At 38.1% G+C, this 20,079-nt stretch overlaps 1 protein-coding gene across 3 annotated transcripts in view; it reads right to left on the bottom strand.

Moving 5' to 3' along the window:
- Positions 1-3,559: 3,559 nt before the first annotated feature.
- PPP1R9B (protein phosphatase 1 regulatory subunit 9B) overlaps positions 3,560-20,079 on the bottom strand; it is a 79,762-nt gene continuing 63,242 nt past the window's right edge. The window contains exons 7-11 of one of the 3 annotated variants that reach the window (XR_004591079.3): positions 15,650-15,703; positions 13,959-14,188; positions 12,685-12,781; positions 8,290-9,543; positions 3,560-5,744 (exon numbers count right to left, since the gene is read on the bottom strand). Coding sequence is in view for 2 of the 3 variants with exons in the window: in XM_034415448.2 (XP_034271339.1) it covers positions 9,490-9,543; positions 12,685-12,781; positions 13,959-14,188; positions 15,650-15,703 (435 nt within the window). In the remaining variant the exon portion in view is untranslated. Of the gene's footprint in view, positions 9,544-12,684; positions 12,782-13,958; positions 14,189-15,649; positions 15,704-20,079 lie in introns of all 3 variants that reach the window. The other 2 variants (XM_034415448.2, XM_034415449.3) reach the window with 2 other exon arrangements.

The raw sequence follows: 20,079 nt of genomic DNA, 5'->3' as shown, positions 1-20,079 counted from the left end.
CGGCTCGCGTGCACGCAGAGGGCTCTGCGTGCCACCTGTGGCACGCATGCCTTAGGTTCGCCATCACAGGTCTAGCCAATCAGATATGTGTGTATCATAAATCAAGATTTCCCAGCCTTTTTGTGGCAATGTGCATATTTGGAGTTTTGAAGGCATGTTGTGATTTCATTAAATCAGTATTTCTCAATCTTGACAGTTTTAAGATGGGTGGACTTCAGCTTTCAGAACTCATGCTCATGTTAAATGGTTGCCGCTAAATGGTTGCAATGTTGCATTTGGTCAATCATAAAACACTTTATGCACTAGAAGGGAAATAAAGCACACTTAAGTTTTTAAGATTGCCTGTATGGCCTACTTGTGACCCAGAGGTATTGTAATTACAGACTATGCTTGAGGCTAATGCTTTGCTATATAGTAAAGTATTTCCTATTCATTTAAGAAATAGTAATCTTTTTTCAGAAAGAAATGTCGGCTGGTGAAGACTGGGACGGGCATTTTTTCTGCTATAGCATAGGCTCTTCCCCCACCTTTCCTCCTAAAAACCTGGCTATGTGCCTCTGTTTGGGATCCTGAGTGTCTGAGGGCTCTGTTTCTTGATTATATATAGTTTATAATATCTCATCTGTTATTTGCTTTTCATTTCATCTTTTCTGTTCTCTGTTTTGATTGTTCGTCACTCAGTCACTGATTTGAGTTGAGCAACTATATAAATTGAATGAATGAATAAAATTATTTAATACATTTACCTATCACAGTTAATGATAGAAACTTTATTTAGCAGAAACTTTGGGCTGCCCTTAAGGATTTTGGGATCACATGGCCTGCAGTATCAAGCTGTGCACCATGATACTAATTGTTTAAATCATTTTGATTTTGATGTAATTCTTCCACATCTGTTCAGTGCCCATGTGTTCTTTTCTCAGATGTACCTTTTCTTTGTTCACTTTTAGAGGTGTTGACTTGGGTAATTTTCCAAAGTTGCTATTGGGATTTGAAGCTGTTTGACAGGACATTACAGCCATTTGTTGGGAATGCAATAACACTAAATGCCTACCTTGATCAGGTAGCTTAAATGACCACCCAACTCCTTCCTTAATCCTACAGTAGTGGTTGTAGTCCCTTTATTCCATGACTATTTTACCTTAAGTGTGGCTTCCCTTATTTCCAGGAATAGCATAGTTAAAATGCAATGTCCCAAAGATGATTTTCTCAAAAGGCAACTGGACTTTTTTTCTTTGAATACATTTTGCTTCTCAACCAAGAAGCTTCTTCAGTTCTGACTGAAGACATTTAAAATGGAATGGGAGAAGAGGTTAAATTATGTTCAGTTTGTTTGGAATAATGCTTTGGAAAGCATCCATAGTGCAGCAATAGCTGTTGCTTTTAACAATACTGCACCTAGACAAATTCTAAGTATATTCCTGCAGCTGAGCAAACTTTCTGAGAATTTGTTTGTGCAGTGTGTGAAATATATTTTTCATTAGCTCCTGAATTTCTCGGGATAAGTTATCCCACATCTCGAACTCTCATCTTCCTCACCCAATATGGATGTGCTGTTAGAGATGATGGTAACATAGTTACTAAATCTATTTATGTACTGATTTTCTACTTCAAGAAAACATATTTCAAATTATGACAAATTTAAATCTTCAGAAAAGAAATTCATAGAAAGAATAGTGGAAGCTTGTAACCAACTTTCAGTGGAGGTAGTGGGTCAGTCATCAGTAACGACTGAAGCGTGCTTGGGATAAACACTTGCCCATCACCTGACAAAAATTAAAAAATAATAAATAAATACATTAAAAAAGAAATAAACTCAAAGGGCAGACTTGATAGACCACTAGGTCTTTTTCTGCTGTCAGTTTTCTGTTTTTTCTAAGAAACAGATTCTTCTCCTAGTTTCTTTAGCAAGATATGATGAAAAAAGGCAGATAGGCTTATAAGAATTTCATCAACTGAACTAGATGAGCTTCAGAAAGGTTTTCCACCTTTGGAGAGACAAGCCAATCAGGAGATTGTGTTTATTAAAAGGGGCCTATATTCTGATGCACAGTAAAGCAGGGCTGCCGTGTCCATAATCCAAATACTGTAATATCTCACGAATGAAGACAAATACATGTGTTCCAGGATAATGATGTGAGGTCGAATTTGGGTCAGTTCTGGTGACTGATCCAAATTCGATCTCACTGTAGTATCTATTACTCTATATTGAAGGGAAAAAAAGAAAGAAAATTGGGGAATTGGTGCAATTGGTGGTGAAAATCCTTCTAAGGTCTGCAGTATTCTGCACCCAAGGTCCTAGCTTTCAAAATGTACCAAAGATGAAATTTGACTGGCAAATGCATTTCTAAAAACCAGGACTCATTAACACAAGATGCTTCTTTCCCTGAACTAATGTAATTAGTGAAGCCATCAAGACTGCACTATTAAAGTGGGGACACATTATAAGGCGTTCATTGAGTTTTATTTTTTTAATATACATGCTTGGATTCAAAGAGGTGGTATTATTAATCAACAGCCTGGTACAGCAAGTCTCTGGTACTAAATTACCGACTAAATCACAATTGATTTGAGTCTGTAGCATTCCCAATGACTAGTATGACTAATGACAAAGAATTATAGGAATTGTAGTCAAGATTTCAATGAGCATCACACTCCTAATTTAGCAAGTGGCTTGCTTACATACAGAATTATCTATTTACCCTAAAAAAGAAATATGCGCACGAGAGCGCGCGCGCACACACACACACACACAATTTATGTAGAATTCTGTATGGGTCAACAGACTTGTCTTCTATTTGTCTTCATGTGATGGATCTTCCTTTATTTTTAGCAACTCATCTCCCACAATCATCTAAATTGTTCATTTACAGGTAGTTCTTGACTTGCAGCTGCAATTGGCACCAGAATTTTTGTTACTAAGCAAAGTGACAGATAAATGAGTTGCACTTGATTTTATGACCTTTTCCCCCCATACTGAGTTAAGTGAGTCACACAAACACTGAGTGAATCAGGCTTCCCTCATTGACTTTCCTTGATGGAGCTAGTTGTGAAGGTCGCAAATGGTGATCATGTGACCCGTGGACATTGAAGCCTTAGTATATACATGCTGTTTGCTAAGCAACTGAATTTTGATCAAATGGCTGTGGGGATGCTACAACAATAAGTGCGAGGATTGATTATTAAGTCACTTTTTTCAGTGCTATTTTAACTTCCAACAGTTGCTAAATGAATGGTTGTAAGTCAAGGACTACCTGTATCATTTATCTCAGGAGAATGAATCACACATAGCTGTAGTTTAAACATTATTATCACTACAAGAAAAGCTGTGAGTGAATGTTGCAATTTGGCAACATTTCTGCCAGGTAACCATGTCCATTCCAGAGTGCTCCATTCCATTCTTACTCATGTAAGCCCAATAATGATGGAGCACAGCCCCATCCTTATTGGGCTGTTTCCTCAAACCCATCTAACACCATGCTTCTTCTAAAATGACTAGATTTCTCATCTTGTTGACCACCATTTCACTACACAACCATTAGCAACAGTACCAGAGTTTGCTATTAAAAGGGCAGATTGATTAGCTTTTATTAATATACACATTAGACTAAGTGTAGTCTTCAGGTCTTCCAATATCAAGCCAAATACTTTGTTTTTAATGGTGAATCAGTCAAGTCTTGGAAATATACATTTGCAACACTACTTTAAAGGAGAATATTTGTAGCTCAGGGTTGAAGTCAGGGATCCTTGGTGCTCTCTGAACTTTGTTGTTCACTTGCAGTTGTTTAATTACCCAAACTAGGTAACATCACCAATGCTAGTGACTAGCAAGGAAACAATTAAAGACAGAGAGCACCAAGGACCCTTCAAATACTATTTTGCATGGCAACACCCTAGAAACACAAATGGCAAACTGCATTTTCACAGGCAAATCTATAGTTAAACCCAAATTAATTTTTTTAAAGGGAGACAGTTTGGTGTAATGGTGGAGGTACTGGCGTAGAATTCAGGAGATTGTGAGTTCTAATTCTGCTTTAGGCATTTAAGCCAGCTGGATGACCTTGGGCCGGACTCTCTCTCTCTCTCAGCCCAACCCACCTCAAAGGTTGTGGGGAAAAAGAGAAGGAAGGATATTATGTACATTCGCCACTTTGTGTTATTTATAAAGTAATAAAGGCAGGATTAAAAATCTAATACATTTCATGCTTGTTTACACCTTTTACCTCTAATTTTGGTAAACTTGTTCTTTTTACTGTGGCTTTCTGATGTGATAAGACTTTTCTATTTGAAGGCATGCTTTCTGAGTCCCAACCAAACATTTTCAACCCCAGTGATGTTGAGTGGCCTCTCCATGAATACATCAAGGCAAAATTTAAAATAGTTAAGTGAATTACACAGCTCAATTCTGAATTGAATTTACCTCTCCCACCCACTTTTTTTGAGAACTTCACTTGCTCTTAAGATTGTCCTATTGCACAGCATGGGCAATTTCTGACCCATGAAGTTACATGGGTCTTGCAAAGTTACAAGATGTCTTGCATCTTTTTTATTTGCACTTCCTTTGAGCCCCCTTCAATTGACAAATTTCTGTAGCAAATTGTTGAATTACAGTATATATATATATATATATATTTTGCATTTAAAAAAGTAAATAGCTATTTGTGAAATCTCCAATAGGTTTTAAAAAGCTATTTTGCTTTAAAAGCAACAATAAACTTATTCCCAATTTCCCTATAGGGGTGAACATTACAATCCCACTTCATCCAGAAACATCCCTTTATCACTGTGTCCCAACAGTGATTCTCAGATGCAGAACAATTTTTAAAAGAAGTGCAACTCCCCTCCCTAAGCTGCTCCTACTTTCACTTGACTCTTATAACATTAATCTGCCTTGATATTTTCATAACTCATTTCTTCTGCAATCCAAAAGTGAGCGCTATAAAAGGCATTAATGGAATTTAATGGAAGTTATACAATCCCATCTTGAAATCATGTTGGTATCTCTCAGTGTATGAATTTCTGGAGCAGTTATCCATTTATATGCATACACTGCAGACACCATAAAAATGCTTTCCACACCACTTTTCCATACCTGGCTATCTTGTTGGGTGATGGATTAAATAGTTTTTGTTCAAGAAACAGAGAGAAGAAAAAAGGCCAACATCACGATGAAAAGAGGATTTTATATTTGAATCCTCATTAATGGGTTACATCCTATCCACCTATCTATACAAAAATTTCCCCTTGCTCTTCTATAAGGACTCTCTTGAAGAACATTTTTAGCTACGTCAGCCAAGTGCATTCATGCAAGTTCCTCCCCTGAAATGTTTGAAAAACTGAACAGGGTTGGAAACAAAATCTTGCTATTTATATGACCAGATGGTAGGACAATTGGAATACAAAACCAGGAACAATACGTACGTACATACATACATATATATATTATATACATATACATTTATACTTGTGAGATTAAATTTAAGATGTTTTCTTTTAAATCTGATCTGCTTTTCAGAAGATTAGTTCCCTGTCCACCTTTCATCCAGTTAGAGCATTTTGTATATCTTTTATACTATCTTGCTGGATGCAGACCTACTTAATCTGCTGTAATTCAGTATGGAGATGAAGGAGAGTCTTTTCGAGCTACTTTCCATGGTTTTCATTTTGTATGTATGGGAATTCCCATGTTATTAGGAGAATGGCACAATTTCTCCTGTTGTGGCTATTTCTGCAACTTCTTCCATCTGTATGCATAAAGAGAACATAGTATAGGACGTGTTATTTTGAATGACATCACTCAATCATACACATGTAAGTTCCTACCGAACCTGGATCCTTCAAGCGTCAGACCACCAACTCCATTATCACCCCAGCAGTTGGTGGAAAATGTGCTGCAACAAATATAACACATAAAGGGGACTGAGGCTGTAAATTAGCTGAACTAGACTTGCAGTAAACTTTTGAGCAATTCACAGAGCACTAAAATGCATACTCCCCACGTTATATGTGCATGAACATACAGTATGATGCCTTTAGCTTTAAGAGCAGTGATAGATAGATCTTTAGGATAGATATGTGAGAACATTTACAATGTGACCCTTTCTATGTAGAGGAGATAGGAAAGTGCCCTTTCCCAAATCCTTTGATTTCCCCACTTCTAGGATAAAAACTTGGACATCTCAGTTTTTAATTTGTGATTAATGAATCCAAAATATTTGCCATGCTGAAGTTCCTTGTTCATAATTCATGGCATGTGGATAGAATACTCATTCCATATATAAATTAAACTTTGGAAAATAATCCACCAAATTGTCACTGTTTGACCAATGTAAGTATATAAACAGATCACGGAAATATCCAAAGATTAACCTAACTCTGGGAAGGGATCTTCTTGAATACTCATCTTATGTGTGAACACTTTTCACACATCAAACCTTGGAATTCCAAATAATGAAGGATAAAATGAATGATTTTTATCACAAATAAACTACACGTCCTCATTATGGGATCTGGAAATTTCTAGGTGAATCCTGGAGAAAGAAGTGAAAGAAGTCATCATCCTTCAAAATAAACCAAATTCTGTATAATGCTGACCCTGATATTCAATCTCTTTCATCACCAGTATCTTTTTTTTCCACAGCAGTATTAATCCAAGAACACCTCTCTCAAATTATAGGAAGGAAATATCCTGGGATTTTCTTCCCCACAGTGAAAAGTGCAATGAGCACATGAGGACCAGAACATGTGGTCTAAAGGAAATGTTCTAGACTTTTCCTGACAGAATACTATTTTAAAATAATTAATTGCAAGCTTTTGAAGTAGCATTGCTCAGTTCTTTTTGACAAAAGAAGTTACTTTTCCAGCAACTTTACAAAATATACTTCTACTGCCACTTCTCATAGAAGATATTAAATAAATAACTGAGGGCAGGTAACAATGCCATTAAAAATACTGTCAAAAGACTTAATATTACCAGAATGAGCCAGGTATTGTCTAATAGGTGGTGCTGTGATTGGATGAGAGAAATTGCATGATTTGAACCCCACCCCCTTTTTTTACATTATATACTTTAAAACAACAAGATAAAACAATCTAGAACAGTTGTTTCTGGAAGTTTTGCCAACCTGTATCTTCTGGGTGTCCTGAATTACAACGCTCATCTGCTGGCTTGGAACCATATGAATTGTAACGTCACCCATGGAGAACACCAGCAAGGGAAGGAACTTCCATGTTTTTCAACTCCCAGGAACTTACTTTATATGCAAAGTCTTATACGGGGACTTGATTATGGGTGCATGTTTAAAAATTATTTAAATAATACAACATTCAACTAAAATCCAGGCACAAGAATAAGTCTAAGTAACTAACAAGAAAGATTCTGTCTAAGAAAGTAACAAGGATAGACATGTCTGGTTTCACACATCATGTACACTATGGTATGTTTACTGTAGTTTATTGACTAACCTTCAATTGTGCTGGATTTGCACATGGTAAATGTCCAACAAACTACAGTATGGCTTGGTATGTTGTATGAACCAAGCCCATTAATAGAGAAAACATTTTTGGAGATCCTTCTTGAGTTTCAGCATGCTACACTTCACAACAAGTCTTGTTTTTTCCTTACTCTCTTTAATATTATCCCTGCATAAAACACTGGCCATTAGTCCCAGTTACATAGATCCTTCACACTAACATTGCGTAGCTTATAAACTGACCATGAAACTGATGGAATACAGAAGATTTCAAGACTTGAGTGCTTGTAAGGACTTGCTATTTCGTAGAAATCTTCTTCTGCAATCTCTTTTCTCTGGTGTAATATTTGATTCTGAATGAATAGCTTTTTGGAATATTGCTTCCTAGCTCATGATTCATAAGCATGCAGGAACATAGAATAACAACTATAGCATTCCACTTTGCTTCATTAAATAGAGGGAAAGGCAAAAAAAGTTGAAGTCCTGTGGCACCTTGGACAGCTTTTGTAACCCACCACTAGCATCTGATGTAACTCAAAACTGCTGTGGCATAAGATCTCCCAGGTAGCTAAGGTGTTGTAGCATTTTGGACCTTCCTGTAGTTACTGTCTACACTAACTGTTCCTTCAGCAAAGAAATGTGTTGAAGTTAAGATACTGACAGGGTTACATATGGGCAACACATGACGTTGTGTCACTGCCAGGGAGAGCAGTATGCCAACAAGAGAGATGAACTCTAAATCCCAGCACTAAATGGATCTGTGCAGTGGTCCTCAGACCCGATGTAATGAATGAAAACAAAATGCAATAACCCTTACCATTAAATTAAAAAGACAAGATTCATTGTACACTTTGCTTTTGACCACCAGGGCTTTGTTTTCATGTTTTGCTCCTAATTAGTTCCAGATTCCAATTTCCCCAGCAAACCCTCATGCTGACAGTGGTGAGATGGATCCAGCACAAACTGGTAGCCTTTGGAGATGCAAATACAGAATGGCAGTTCCATGTTTTCCTAAAGTTTCTGGCTTCATTTCCTGGCTACAGCTGCCTTGATATATTTGCTCTCAGCAATTACTTCTGAACCCTCAAGTCCTTTGAGAGAGTCCAGTTTGTTCGTCTCCAGAATGTAGATTCCCAGGAATCTTCCAAAATAATATGAATAAAATGTAATGAGGAAAAGAAAAACAGGCTGATATTTCTTCCTTGATGTAAAAGTCAATCATGATGTCTTTTCAGTTGCCAGCAGGGATGTCCCAAAGATGGCCAACAAAACCTCCTGCTGGCTCACTCGTTAGAAAACAGATATAGTTCCCACCACAAAACATAGAGAACAATGGATTCCAAGCTGTCCAAAGGAAAATTAAAGATCTTCCCATCTCAAAGCTAGACAAGTGTCCCACCCTCCACCCCACCCAGCTCATAAGATCAAGATTCAGGAAGCAAAATGAAAACCGCTGGTCTTATTTGTCACCAGCAGAGTCTTTCTATGTTGCCTGCACAACTGAAGAGCCAACAAGTCAATGTATAGACATGGGGCATCAGTCCCAATCCATAAAGATTCTCATCAGGCAGATGGGACAGAAGACATACATCACTGGACACAGATGACCACCTTCCCGCCCTCCATGATCTGTTTCTCCAGTTGACACAAGACACACACCGGACACAGAAACTGACAATGATTCATCACCATCAAGAGGTGGGTTGTGTCTCTGCAGTCCATCTAGAATTTCACCACCCCACCTGGTCTTTCACAGCCTCATACTCAACAGATGGCAAGGTCATCTACTACTTTTGCTGCAGTAGTTCTTCTGACAGTGCTGGGCTTTACAGTATTTCCCCTGCAGTAAAATAAAGGGAACGAGGCACAGGATGAGGAAGAATAAAGACTGGGCATGGGTGGAAAAAAATTCTAAAGATGTCCCTTGCGAATAATAGTAATAATAGTTAATAATAAGATGAATTAATTTCTCTGGTTGGTTTATATGTTTTTCTGCTCTCTCTCTCTCTCTCTTTTTTTAAGTCGTGTTGGAATTTTTCAAAGTCTGCAGCTTCGCCTCCAGTTCAGAGATCTGAAAAACATATAACAGAAAGGGATAAAGAGAAATTCTCCAGGCAGAGTAAGGAGCGTTTGGGATGGGGAAGAGGTAGGTGGATTTAGGAAAGAAATGCAGATAATGTGGCTGGAGACACCAATGATCTGGCTGGTTCAGATAACAATAAGAAATGGCTAAAAGAAAAAATGGTGAGAAAAAATAATTAAGGGCAGCGAAGGACAGTAAGGATAATGCTAAAATGTATATGAATACAAATTAGGAAACCTTGTTTACTGCAGATTTCAAATGGCTTAGGTCTGTAATCTCTTTTCATGTCATTTTCATCCCCTGTTGCATTGCTATATATCAAGTTCTTTATAGTTTGTTGAATTACCTTCCTCATTACTAAACATGCTGACTGGGGTTGAAGGCATGAATTAGAAAAATCTGCAGGACTGCAAGTTATACACATGGCACAGATATTTCTGGATGACTCTGTTTCTTATTCATTAATAGAAAGAGAAGAAACGAGCCTCTACTAAAATAAAATATACTTACCTCCCATAATAGGGCTATTATATTTTCAGATCATTAACTGTCATATGTGAGAGGATGTATGTAAATCCTTGACCATAATAATGGATTACTTGGATATGGGGCTACACTTGGGGACAAGAATTCCATCTATTAAAAGAAGTGGGTGTATTATCCACAGCCACAAAAGATCTGTGAGTTGGCCATCTAGCTGATTCAATGGTAGCCATAGATCTTCAGGTAGTAGAGATAGCAAGAAATGCATTTACACAACTATGCTTTCGGCATTAGAACTTTCCTGAATGGGTGTAATTTGGCAACATTTACCAATGCTTCAATTATATCAAATTTAGACTACTACAATGCAGTGAGACTACTCTGAAGAATATGAAAAATTTCTATTGATTTAAAAAAGATGGAGGTACCCATATAGGCAATGAGCTCCCTAAGTTAGATTTGAAAAAAATATTTTTTTTCAAGAGATCCTTTAAAAAAAAAAGTACAGAATCTGTTTTAAAGCTATTCCTAATTTACAAAGGAAAAAATGTGACTGCTGCCAAATATCACAGTCCTGGAAAAAAGCTCTGAAGAGCCTCAAAAATGGGGTTTAGGCTATGTGTACATTTCATGAACTGTTGTTTGCTCACTTCTGGAATAAATAAATAAACAACTCTTTCGATTAAAGCTTAAGTAGTAGGGAACTTACAGATATCTAGATGTTAGACTACGCCTATGATCCTTGATTTTTGGCATGCCAATGAAAGACAACATCACAAAGACCCCACTTCTGTTTTCAAGCTTGGACTTAACAATCACAAAGGTATTATCTTGTAAACATTACTGCAGCAGTAAATAGATTCAACATCTTTGGAAACTCCATTTTTGGCTATCCTTCCTTCTAACACTTGTCCCAAAATTTCTGTCATTGTGTCCTTTATTTATTTATAGGCTGCCCAATTCCATCAGCACTGTCCATCAAGGTACTTGTTTTAGAAACCTTGTGAACAATTAGCTACTGTGCCAAAACAGAGAAGGAGAGAAGAAAATGTTGATCAGCAACATACATGGGGATCAGGTCAAGGAGAAATCAATGGAGCGATGATGATGAAAAACTGTTTGGGGAAAAAGAGAACGTTATGGGAGGAACAACTGGGAAAGCAGAGCTAAGCCCTTGACTTTGTGGCTTGAATAAAGGTTAAATTCCTTTTAAAAAGAAGTGGAATTATAGTGAAATCTTGTACTTTTCACAATAATGGTTTGTAATGTTTACATTTGTTAGATAAAGATTAGACTGTTCAGATTTCAAAAACAGTCATGCAATGTACTCTTAATTTAACTTTGTAAAGGAAGGAAGATCTAACATAACTAAGCATAACTAGTTCTCTCTGCCCATAAATCTATTGTTTTATTTCTAAGTCCTAAGTCTGAATATTGCAGCAGAAAACAGAGGAATAAAAAAAAAAATCCATTATCTAAAATCTAGATTGTGGCAGCTCATTTCTACCCTGTTTCCCCCAAAACTTTTATACCTGTGAACCTCGCTCTTTTCATTTGTAACTAATAATAAGTAGATCTGTTTCCATGAACTGGGTCAGGGTAGTGAGTAAGGGGAAAGACCACTTTAAAAAGATATAAATGGTTACTTTTTAGGGGCTGAATTTCCAACAATGCACTGCAGAGGGAGCTAGTGAATAAATAGCCATTAGAGTTTCCAAGATATTCACAGAAAAGGTTTTCACTTTGGTTTTGGCTTCCATATCAGGCATGCCTATCACAGAAACACAGAGCCATTCACACACACAAATGTGCATGCATGTGCACCAACATTTGACAAACAAAAGCATGAAAAAACCCTGACAAATCTGACATGCCTGATGTAAGATTCAAGTTGTGGCAGATTCCCCATGGCCCAGTAAATAATAATAATAATAATAATAATAATAATAATAATAATAATAATAATAATAAGTGTGTGTGTGTGTGTTTGTACGTATACATATGTATATATTTGATCATGACATCTGTTGCAGAATCAATGAGGCCTGAGAGTCCCATTCAGAGAAAATGTATATGAAGAAGAGACAATTCCTAAATTAAGATTGAATCGTAGAGATCTATATGGGATCTGATATGCTCTGATGTAAAATCAGATAGGTTTCTCAGATTGCAGGACCTGGGGTAGGTGGGGGAGAACAATGGATTTAATATCTGATGGAAATGTTCTCCCACAGAAGCTTCTGAAAGATACAGTTAAAGGATTTCCACTATGCAAAGATAGATCCTTGGGTGAAAAGGGTATGAGATGCAATTATCTGTAGATAGAAGGATTCAAGATATTCCCCTCTCCTCCCCAAGCTGCAGGATCTACTGCTTAACTAATGATTGATTGCTTCAGATGACATCCTCTAAGATAAAAAGACTCATGCCCAGCAATAAAGGAGATCAGAAAGGCTGGCATGTACCCCTCTTCCTCCCCCATCTGTCAGCCTTGTGACAAGTGCTCATATTTACAGCTAGGTCCTTCTAACAGCAAGCGTTCTCTCATGCGTCCTGAGGCAGAACTTATGGCCTCTCCATCCCTTTCCTTCTTTCTCGTTCCTTCTGGGGTCATGGTAAGCCCCCAGCACTGTCCTTGATGCCCACCTTCTCTTGCAACTTGTCAACTTCCTCCTTGTGAGCCAATTCAGACTCCTCTTGGATGCGACGCTGAGCTGTCTCCTTCTTGAGGAACTCTATTTCTCTGCAAGTGGAAAAAGGAGGTAGAGATTAAAAACCAAAGTCAGAAATGCAGTCACTATCCAATGGTGGAAAAGGATGGATCTCACTAGCATAGGATCACAACTTCTTTCAGGCAAAAGAATTACATTTGCATCTGACTGACATGTTGTAAGCTAAAAGAAGGTACAAAAAGGTAAGCAGGCCCAATAGAAAAAGTAATTTTTATTTAGTATATAACAGTTAAATTTTAAATTAATTAAACATTTGTCTCTATTTAAATAATAATTTCCCCTTTTATTAAGTAAAATGGCAATTTAGTAGCAACTTCAGCAAAAGTTGTGCAAACTATGCCTAAATATTTCAGGGAAGTATATTTGACTCTGGAACCCTCTAGCTCAGATGAATGTTCTGCTTTTAAAAAAATCTAATTAGTCTATTCAATGCACCCAACAGAACAGACACTTTAATTTTGAATGCTTTCTCTGTGTCAAAAATCCTCACCATAAGTGAACACACTTCAAAATTCATATATTGGGCACAAAACAGTAATATCTTTTTCTCTTTTGAAGTATTAGGTAGGTAGATAGATAGATGGTAAGTAGGTAGGTTGGTAGATGATGCATTAAGCATATAATTCCATACCTTTTGAAATGGACCAGCATTTTCAATCATTTCCCGATTCCATCCCACTTATATAAATCAGACTATAGTTTCTGCTTACAGTGCAAATATTCTGTGAAAAGCCACTCACTACCAGTCCTCAAACTGTGAAATGGTTCAGCTAGTACTTCACATATAACATATAACTAATAAACAAAAAAAGGGAGGGAGGAAGAGAGGGAGGAAGGAAGGAAGGGAGGGAGGGAGGATCATTTTGCTTAGTTATTTTCCTTATCTGTCTCACATCCTTTATCAAGAATGCACAGCTTGATTTTTAAAAATCATATTAAAACTACTAAAGGTGTTTTAAGAAACCGCGTGGAGTTATGTTTATTTTGATAGACGGTTTGATCAGGCATGCTGCCCATTCTCAGTAACCTGATTTGTTCTATATGCCTACCAATCCCATTGGATGCTAATGGTGCTAATCCAAGTACTCTAGCTTTGGGAAATGGTTTGTAAGCATGCTTATGATAGAACAGGAGCTGAAGGGATGGAGGTTGAGAATTATGAAGTAGATCTGGCATTCTAGTTCTTACTTCTGTTGATACTCCTTAATAAGTCGCTTAGCTTTGCTGTATTTCCTTTCCAGAGTCTGGTATTGGGCCTGGGTCTCTTTTAGGTGCTCATCCACAGCCTGGCACAAGTTCTGAGCCTCCATCCAGTATCCCTCCAGCTTCTCCATCCGCTCCTTGTTTTCTTCTACGCTCTGTTCCAGCTGGGCTTTCTCAATGCGCCAGCGAGCTTTCTCCTGTTCAATTGATTGTAGCTGAAGATAGAGAGTGTGAGAGGAAATAGATACGTGTTAATTGATAAGTTAATTAGTTGCATTGCATTCATTTCAGTTGGTGTAGGATAAAATAAATAACCAAACAAATAATGATCTTAATGAAAATCAAAGCCAGACAAACAAAACTAACAAAAACAAAGAACAAATCGAAGAACTATTCATAAGGCACCCATAGCTCCATATCTTTACACTGGAATGAAAGCTTGAGAAATTCATATTGTTTACAAAGCCAGCAACAGTTTTTGAAATCTGAACATATCTGGATAGATAACCCAGAGTGACATAAATTTACAAATTTACATCCAATAGCAATGTAGGACTGGATGGGACAGGAATAGATAACTGGAATCTGATGCTTTCCATTTCTTTCTGAATTCTGTCCATCTGCCATCATGGCAAATAGTAGGGGTTTGTAGAAATTACAATTAAAAAAATGTAAAGAACGTTAGATTGAAATATGTTGTGCTATGCTTAAATTCCTTCATAAACAGCCTCATAAAAAGTTGCAACATTTCTTTCAGACATGGATGATAGTGGACAGGTGTCAGTTTAATTGGAAAGGGGAAAATTAGTACTCTAAGCTTGACTCTTGTTGCAAGCTGGATTATTCTTGCTTCAGCTCTTTTTAATACCAAACCAGATGATTTAAGAGCCTTACAGCTTAAAACAGTGTGGAGGAAATTGTAAGTGGGCAGCTAGTAACTTACACAGCAGAGCTCTTGTTATGGAAAGAAAAAAAAATGCTATGATTTATTGCCATTATAACTGTATTTTAGAAACCAATTTTTTATCTGTGGAATAGCTCATCTCAAAGATAGTTAAGAGCAAAGGAAAAAGCACAAGTAACATATTCCAATTAAAGTTCAAAGGGGCCAGAAGGAATGTTCACGCAATAAAGTAGGAGATGCTCTCCAACTTTTGACAAAAGATCTAACCATGGGAAACAAGGAAGGGAGGCATAACAAGACAGAACTTCCAACTGGTAGCATTCTAGCAGTTCAGTTGGAAAGTCAAAACACTGAAGACAATACAATTATCCATGAAAGAGTTGTACTGAATTCATACAATTGCCATGGTGGCATTTTATATAGCTTATATGGGAGGGGGGGGGCACTCCATTTTAATTTTACAAAAACTCCCTTTTTACAAAAATTGTAGTGCCTAGGACTACCCAGTGAGCAAAAGCTAAATATAGATTATGCCCATGTCCTCCCGGTTGGCTGCTTTGAAAATTCAAAGAGAAGTCCTTCATTTGTTCTTCTGCCCATCCCATTTCAAATGCTTTGCACAGCACTATTAAAAATAGTCCAGCTATTACAAGGCACATCCACAGAGCCAGTTCTTGCAACTTTTCTGGAAAACATTCTCAAGAATGGATTTTGGCAAGTCTCCAAGGGAAGCAAAAGATTTTATGGCTGTCCTCACAGCCTTCATTCTTACCTTTCTTTTCAGCTGCTGTATTTCGGCTTCAGTCACAGCATGCTTGATCTGGAGCTGCCAAAGGAAGACATAGTGAGTTTAACTCCTTCCCTATTTTTCATACCCTTTCCCCCCCCAAAATAAGACACCCCCTGATAAAAAGCCCAATCGGGCTTTTGAGCGCATGGCAATAAGGCCAAGCGCTTATTTCAGGGTTCAAAAAAAATATAAGACAGGGTCTTATTTTTTGGGAAACACGGTACGTAAATCAAGAAAACCCAAAGCTTATTATTGCATTTCATAGAGAAAGGGTTTGCTTTAGGATTTATTTTATTAAACAATAAAAATTAGGCAAAACATTTTCTAAAGATAAATAAATAAACAAATTAGGCAGCCAGCTTTCATTTCATCTGGATATTTCCAATATGCTGATGAGTGTTAATAAAACGAAGTGCCATGAAAATGACCAGGAAGAGCAGATTTAGTTTTGTAAGCACTTGCCAGGATGTTGCTTTTAAAATTAAACACTAAAATGTTTAATTTTAGTCATGTTCAGGGTGCAATACTTCAACTATCAAATCATGCCCTTTGCCATTTTGGTCTACTTATTATTCCCTTTCTGCACAAAATACTTTTTGTTTGACTTCTGTCATCTTTCTATAGGGACAAGAATTAAATTACAATAAAGCAATCACTATCTTCTGCAGAATTTCAGGTGTGTTTTATTCGAGTAACTTGCATCACAGCAATACTTGCATGCCAAGATCTTTTTCAACACAGACACGCACATACAGGTTTGTATACTTTTATCAAGAATTAGAAGTGTCCCTTGCTAAAGCCACCAGCGCCTCACAGTTCTGAGAAGAGAAAACCGACCAAGCAAGATATGCAGTACTAGCCGTGCCATTTACTGTCTTCTAACCTTCCTTAGAACAAACAGATGGGCACCCCAAGGCAGGTGTGGGCTCATTTTTGCTCTTTCTCAACACCCTAAAATCAGAGCAGAGAATCCTGTCCACCTCCTCTATCCTCTGGGTCTTTTTAAGACTCCAATTTAGCACTGCTGTGACAATTATTTACATGCACTCTCCTTCTCTGTCTTTCACCATGTCAGTAAATCAACCCTGAACAGCCGTGACTGGATTACTTAAATGAAAACTTGCTGACACACATTATAGGGTTGATGAGGGACCACTTCACACATTACTGGTAAAGCAATGAACATTAAACATTTAATGTTTTCCAACCAATCATTTCCAAATCCTTCCCTTTTTAAAACCATTCATACACTGCAGATGCTTGGGCTTGAGAGCTAACCATCTGCAGCTCTTCATAGCACCTTTCTGTAGTTGAGGGGAAAGGGGGATAGATATGGATGTGCCAGATCTGTGTACCAGATCTAAAATCATTCAAAAAGGGTGCACAGCTATTTTGTGCACAAAGAATGCCAGGAACAGTATTTGAAGCAGCAATGTGAGCTGTGCAAATGTTGTTATGACTCATTCCCAATTTCTAGTGTTTATCGCTATCATCTGCAAGATGTAAGTCTGGAGTCATCTTGAATAGACTAATCTAAAGTGCATGATTCCTGGCGTTTGTAGGGATGAAGAAAATATAGTTTTATTAAGATTGCAGCACTAATTCATATGTCCTAGTACCAACTGTAAAGAATATTTGTATTTCGGGGTTGGACTCCTTGATGCTCTCTGAGCTTAGTTGCTAGCACTGAAGATGTTAATGGGCAATGAAACATCTGCAAGAAAACAACCAAGGACCCCAGAAATGTCCTATTCTCTGACGAGTGAAACTAAGAGGAGAAAATAAAAGCCTTCTGAAGTGTTATATCCTATATTTCAAAACCATCCCCCCCCCCACAAAGAGGATTATGACTACCACTATGACCCCACCATGTCAGTAGTACTTCTATTCTGACCTCTCCTGAATGGAACTATTCTAGCTATATGTATGTAGCACATAACAGATAAAGCAATTTAAGTCCATTCATTTAGCTGCCCCTTTGCATACTACCAACTAGCAGAAAAAAGAAAACTGCCAATCAAAATACTTCAGCAGACATAGAAGTTGTCTATCTACAGTAGGCTCTTTCCTTTGCTCCTCTTCTTCTACCATCTTCTGTCATAATCTGAGTTAAATTCAAACTGGATTTAATAACTAAAGATCAGCCATGAAGAAATCTGAATCACAAGATAGCACCTTCCCCTTTATAAAGGTAACAAATGTCAACTTCCAAGTGCTGTCATGTCTTGTGGAAGCAGCTATAGAGGTGGGTTTTATGCTATTTCAGTATTGCACTAAATGATTAAGGACCCCAGAGATAAACCACTTGTGACACTGCTGGTTGAGTGTTCTAGTGTTATTATACAATTCTGATAGACAGCTGTTTATATCATCTAGTTCCTGATTTCCACTTTTGTACATAGGTGATATCTAGATGCCTGATTGTCCCACATAGGCAGATAGGTAATCGTGATTGGAAAAAAATTGTAAGTTGCAAGAGCAAGTATGTCAGAGGCATGCAAAAGAAGCCCCCCTCCCCAATTTCAGCTCTACTGCTCCTGCACAAATCTGAAGGATCAGAGGCACTGTGCTGTTTTGGCCAGTTCTTTAGGAAAGAAGAGAATAATGGTAGCAAATGGGTTGATCAAGGGCCAGATATTATTGGGTATGCTGATACCAGTCTGATATGGAGTATAAAATGCCTCTCTAATCCTATCCACTACTGATCCTGACTATATTCAGTGCAATGGGTAGCAAAGTATAACAGGTTAAGAAGGAAAAAGGCAACCTCAATTGAACATGGAATTTTGGGAGTGATTCATTGTGGTTGTCAATGACCAAACTCGATTTTTTTTAGTGTTTTTACAATTTTCATTAAGTGAATCACATGTTCATAAATCCAGTTTATCCAATGTTTTTGCAGAGTTTTTTGTTGGAAAATGGGAAAAAGTTGCACAATGCAATCATGTGACCAAGGGACACTGCAACTGATCGTAAATGCAAGTCTCTTCCCAAGCACTGAAATGCGATCATAAAATAGCGGAGATTTATTTATTTATTTTATTTTAATAAATTTCTATACCGCCCTTCTCCCGAAGGACTCAGGGCGGTGAATAGCCACAAGATAAAACATATAAATACAAAAATTTAAAATAGATTAAAAACGAATTAAATAATTTGGCTGAATTTAAAATACCCCATAATTTAAAACAAATTAAAATTTACATTTAAAAGGGGAAAGATTTAGGCCAGGCCAGCTTGATGAAATAAAAAAGTCTTAAGCGCGCGACGGAAGGTGCACAGATCCGGGATCCTCCATATCTCCGGGGGGAGCTCGTTCCAGATCGTAGGTGCCCCCCCAGAGAAGGCTCTCCCCCTAGGGGCCACCAGTCGACATTGTTGAGCCGACATGCACCCGGAGGAGCCCCTCTCTATAGGAGCGTACTGGCCGGTGGGAGGCTATTGGTGGTAGCAGGCGGTCCCATAGATAACCAGGTCCTAAGCCATGGAGCGCTTTAAAGGTGATGACCAGAACCTTGAAGCGCACTTGGAAGACCACCGGGAGCCAGTGCAGCTCGCGCAGGAGAGGTGTTACATGGGAACTCCACGTTGCTTCCATAACCACCCGCGCGGCCGCACTCTGCGCCAGTTGGAGCCTCCGAGTGCACCTCAAGGGGAGCCCCATGTAGAGAGCTTTACAATAGTCCAGACGAGAGGTGACGAGGGCATGAGTGACTGTGTGTAGGGAGTCCCGATCTAGAAAGGGACTGATCAGGTGAACCTGATGAAAAATCCTCCCGGTCACGGCCGTCAAGTGCTCTTCTAAAGACAGCCGTGAATCCAGGAGGACGCCCAAGTTGCGAGCCCTTTCCGTGGGGGCCAATGATTCGCCCCCAATAGTCAGCGATGGCGCCAGCTGACTATATCGGGACGTCGGAAAACACAGCCACTCAGTCTTGGATGGGTTGAGCCTGAGCCTGTTCCTCCCCATCCAGATCTGTACGGCCTCCAGGCACCGGGACATCACTTCAAGGGCATCGTTCGGGTGGATGGTACAGCAGTTGTAATTTAGAGAATGGATTAACTTTTATAAATTCTGTTGTAACTTTGAATGATTTTTTTAAAACAACTGTTGATAATCTGAGCTCTACCCATTTAGCTAAGAACAATTTAACAATTTAAGACTGCCCATTGTGGACTGAAGGCCAAATGAACAAAATCATATGAAGAAAAAAAGCTGCTGACAGGAAATGTTCAGGCTGCGGGTGGGTACAAATGGGAATACAATCAAAGAGGCATATATATTCCTTGAAATTCAACAAGGGCCAAATTAATTGCATCTTAAGCTAATGAAATAACTGCCTGATGAGCCGCTTGATTAGTTATGCTTAAAGAAATCCTGGAAAATTGGTAAAGTGCTAGAAAATAGGAAA

This window comes from Pantherophis guttatus, chromosome 4, assembly GCF_059756535.1.
Source record: "Pantherophis guttatus breed Tessera chromosome 4, ASM5975653v1, whole genome shotgun sequence".
NCBI classification, from domain to species: Eukaryota; Metazoa; Chordata; class Lepidosauria; order Squamata; family Colubridae; genus Pantherophis; species Pantherophis guttatus.
Note: the sequence above shows the minus strand (reverse complement) of the source record. Positions and strands in the feature narration are given on the sequence as shown.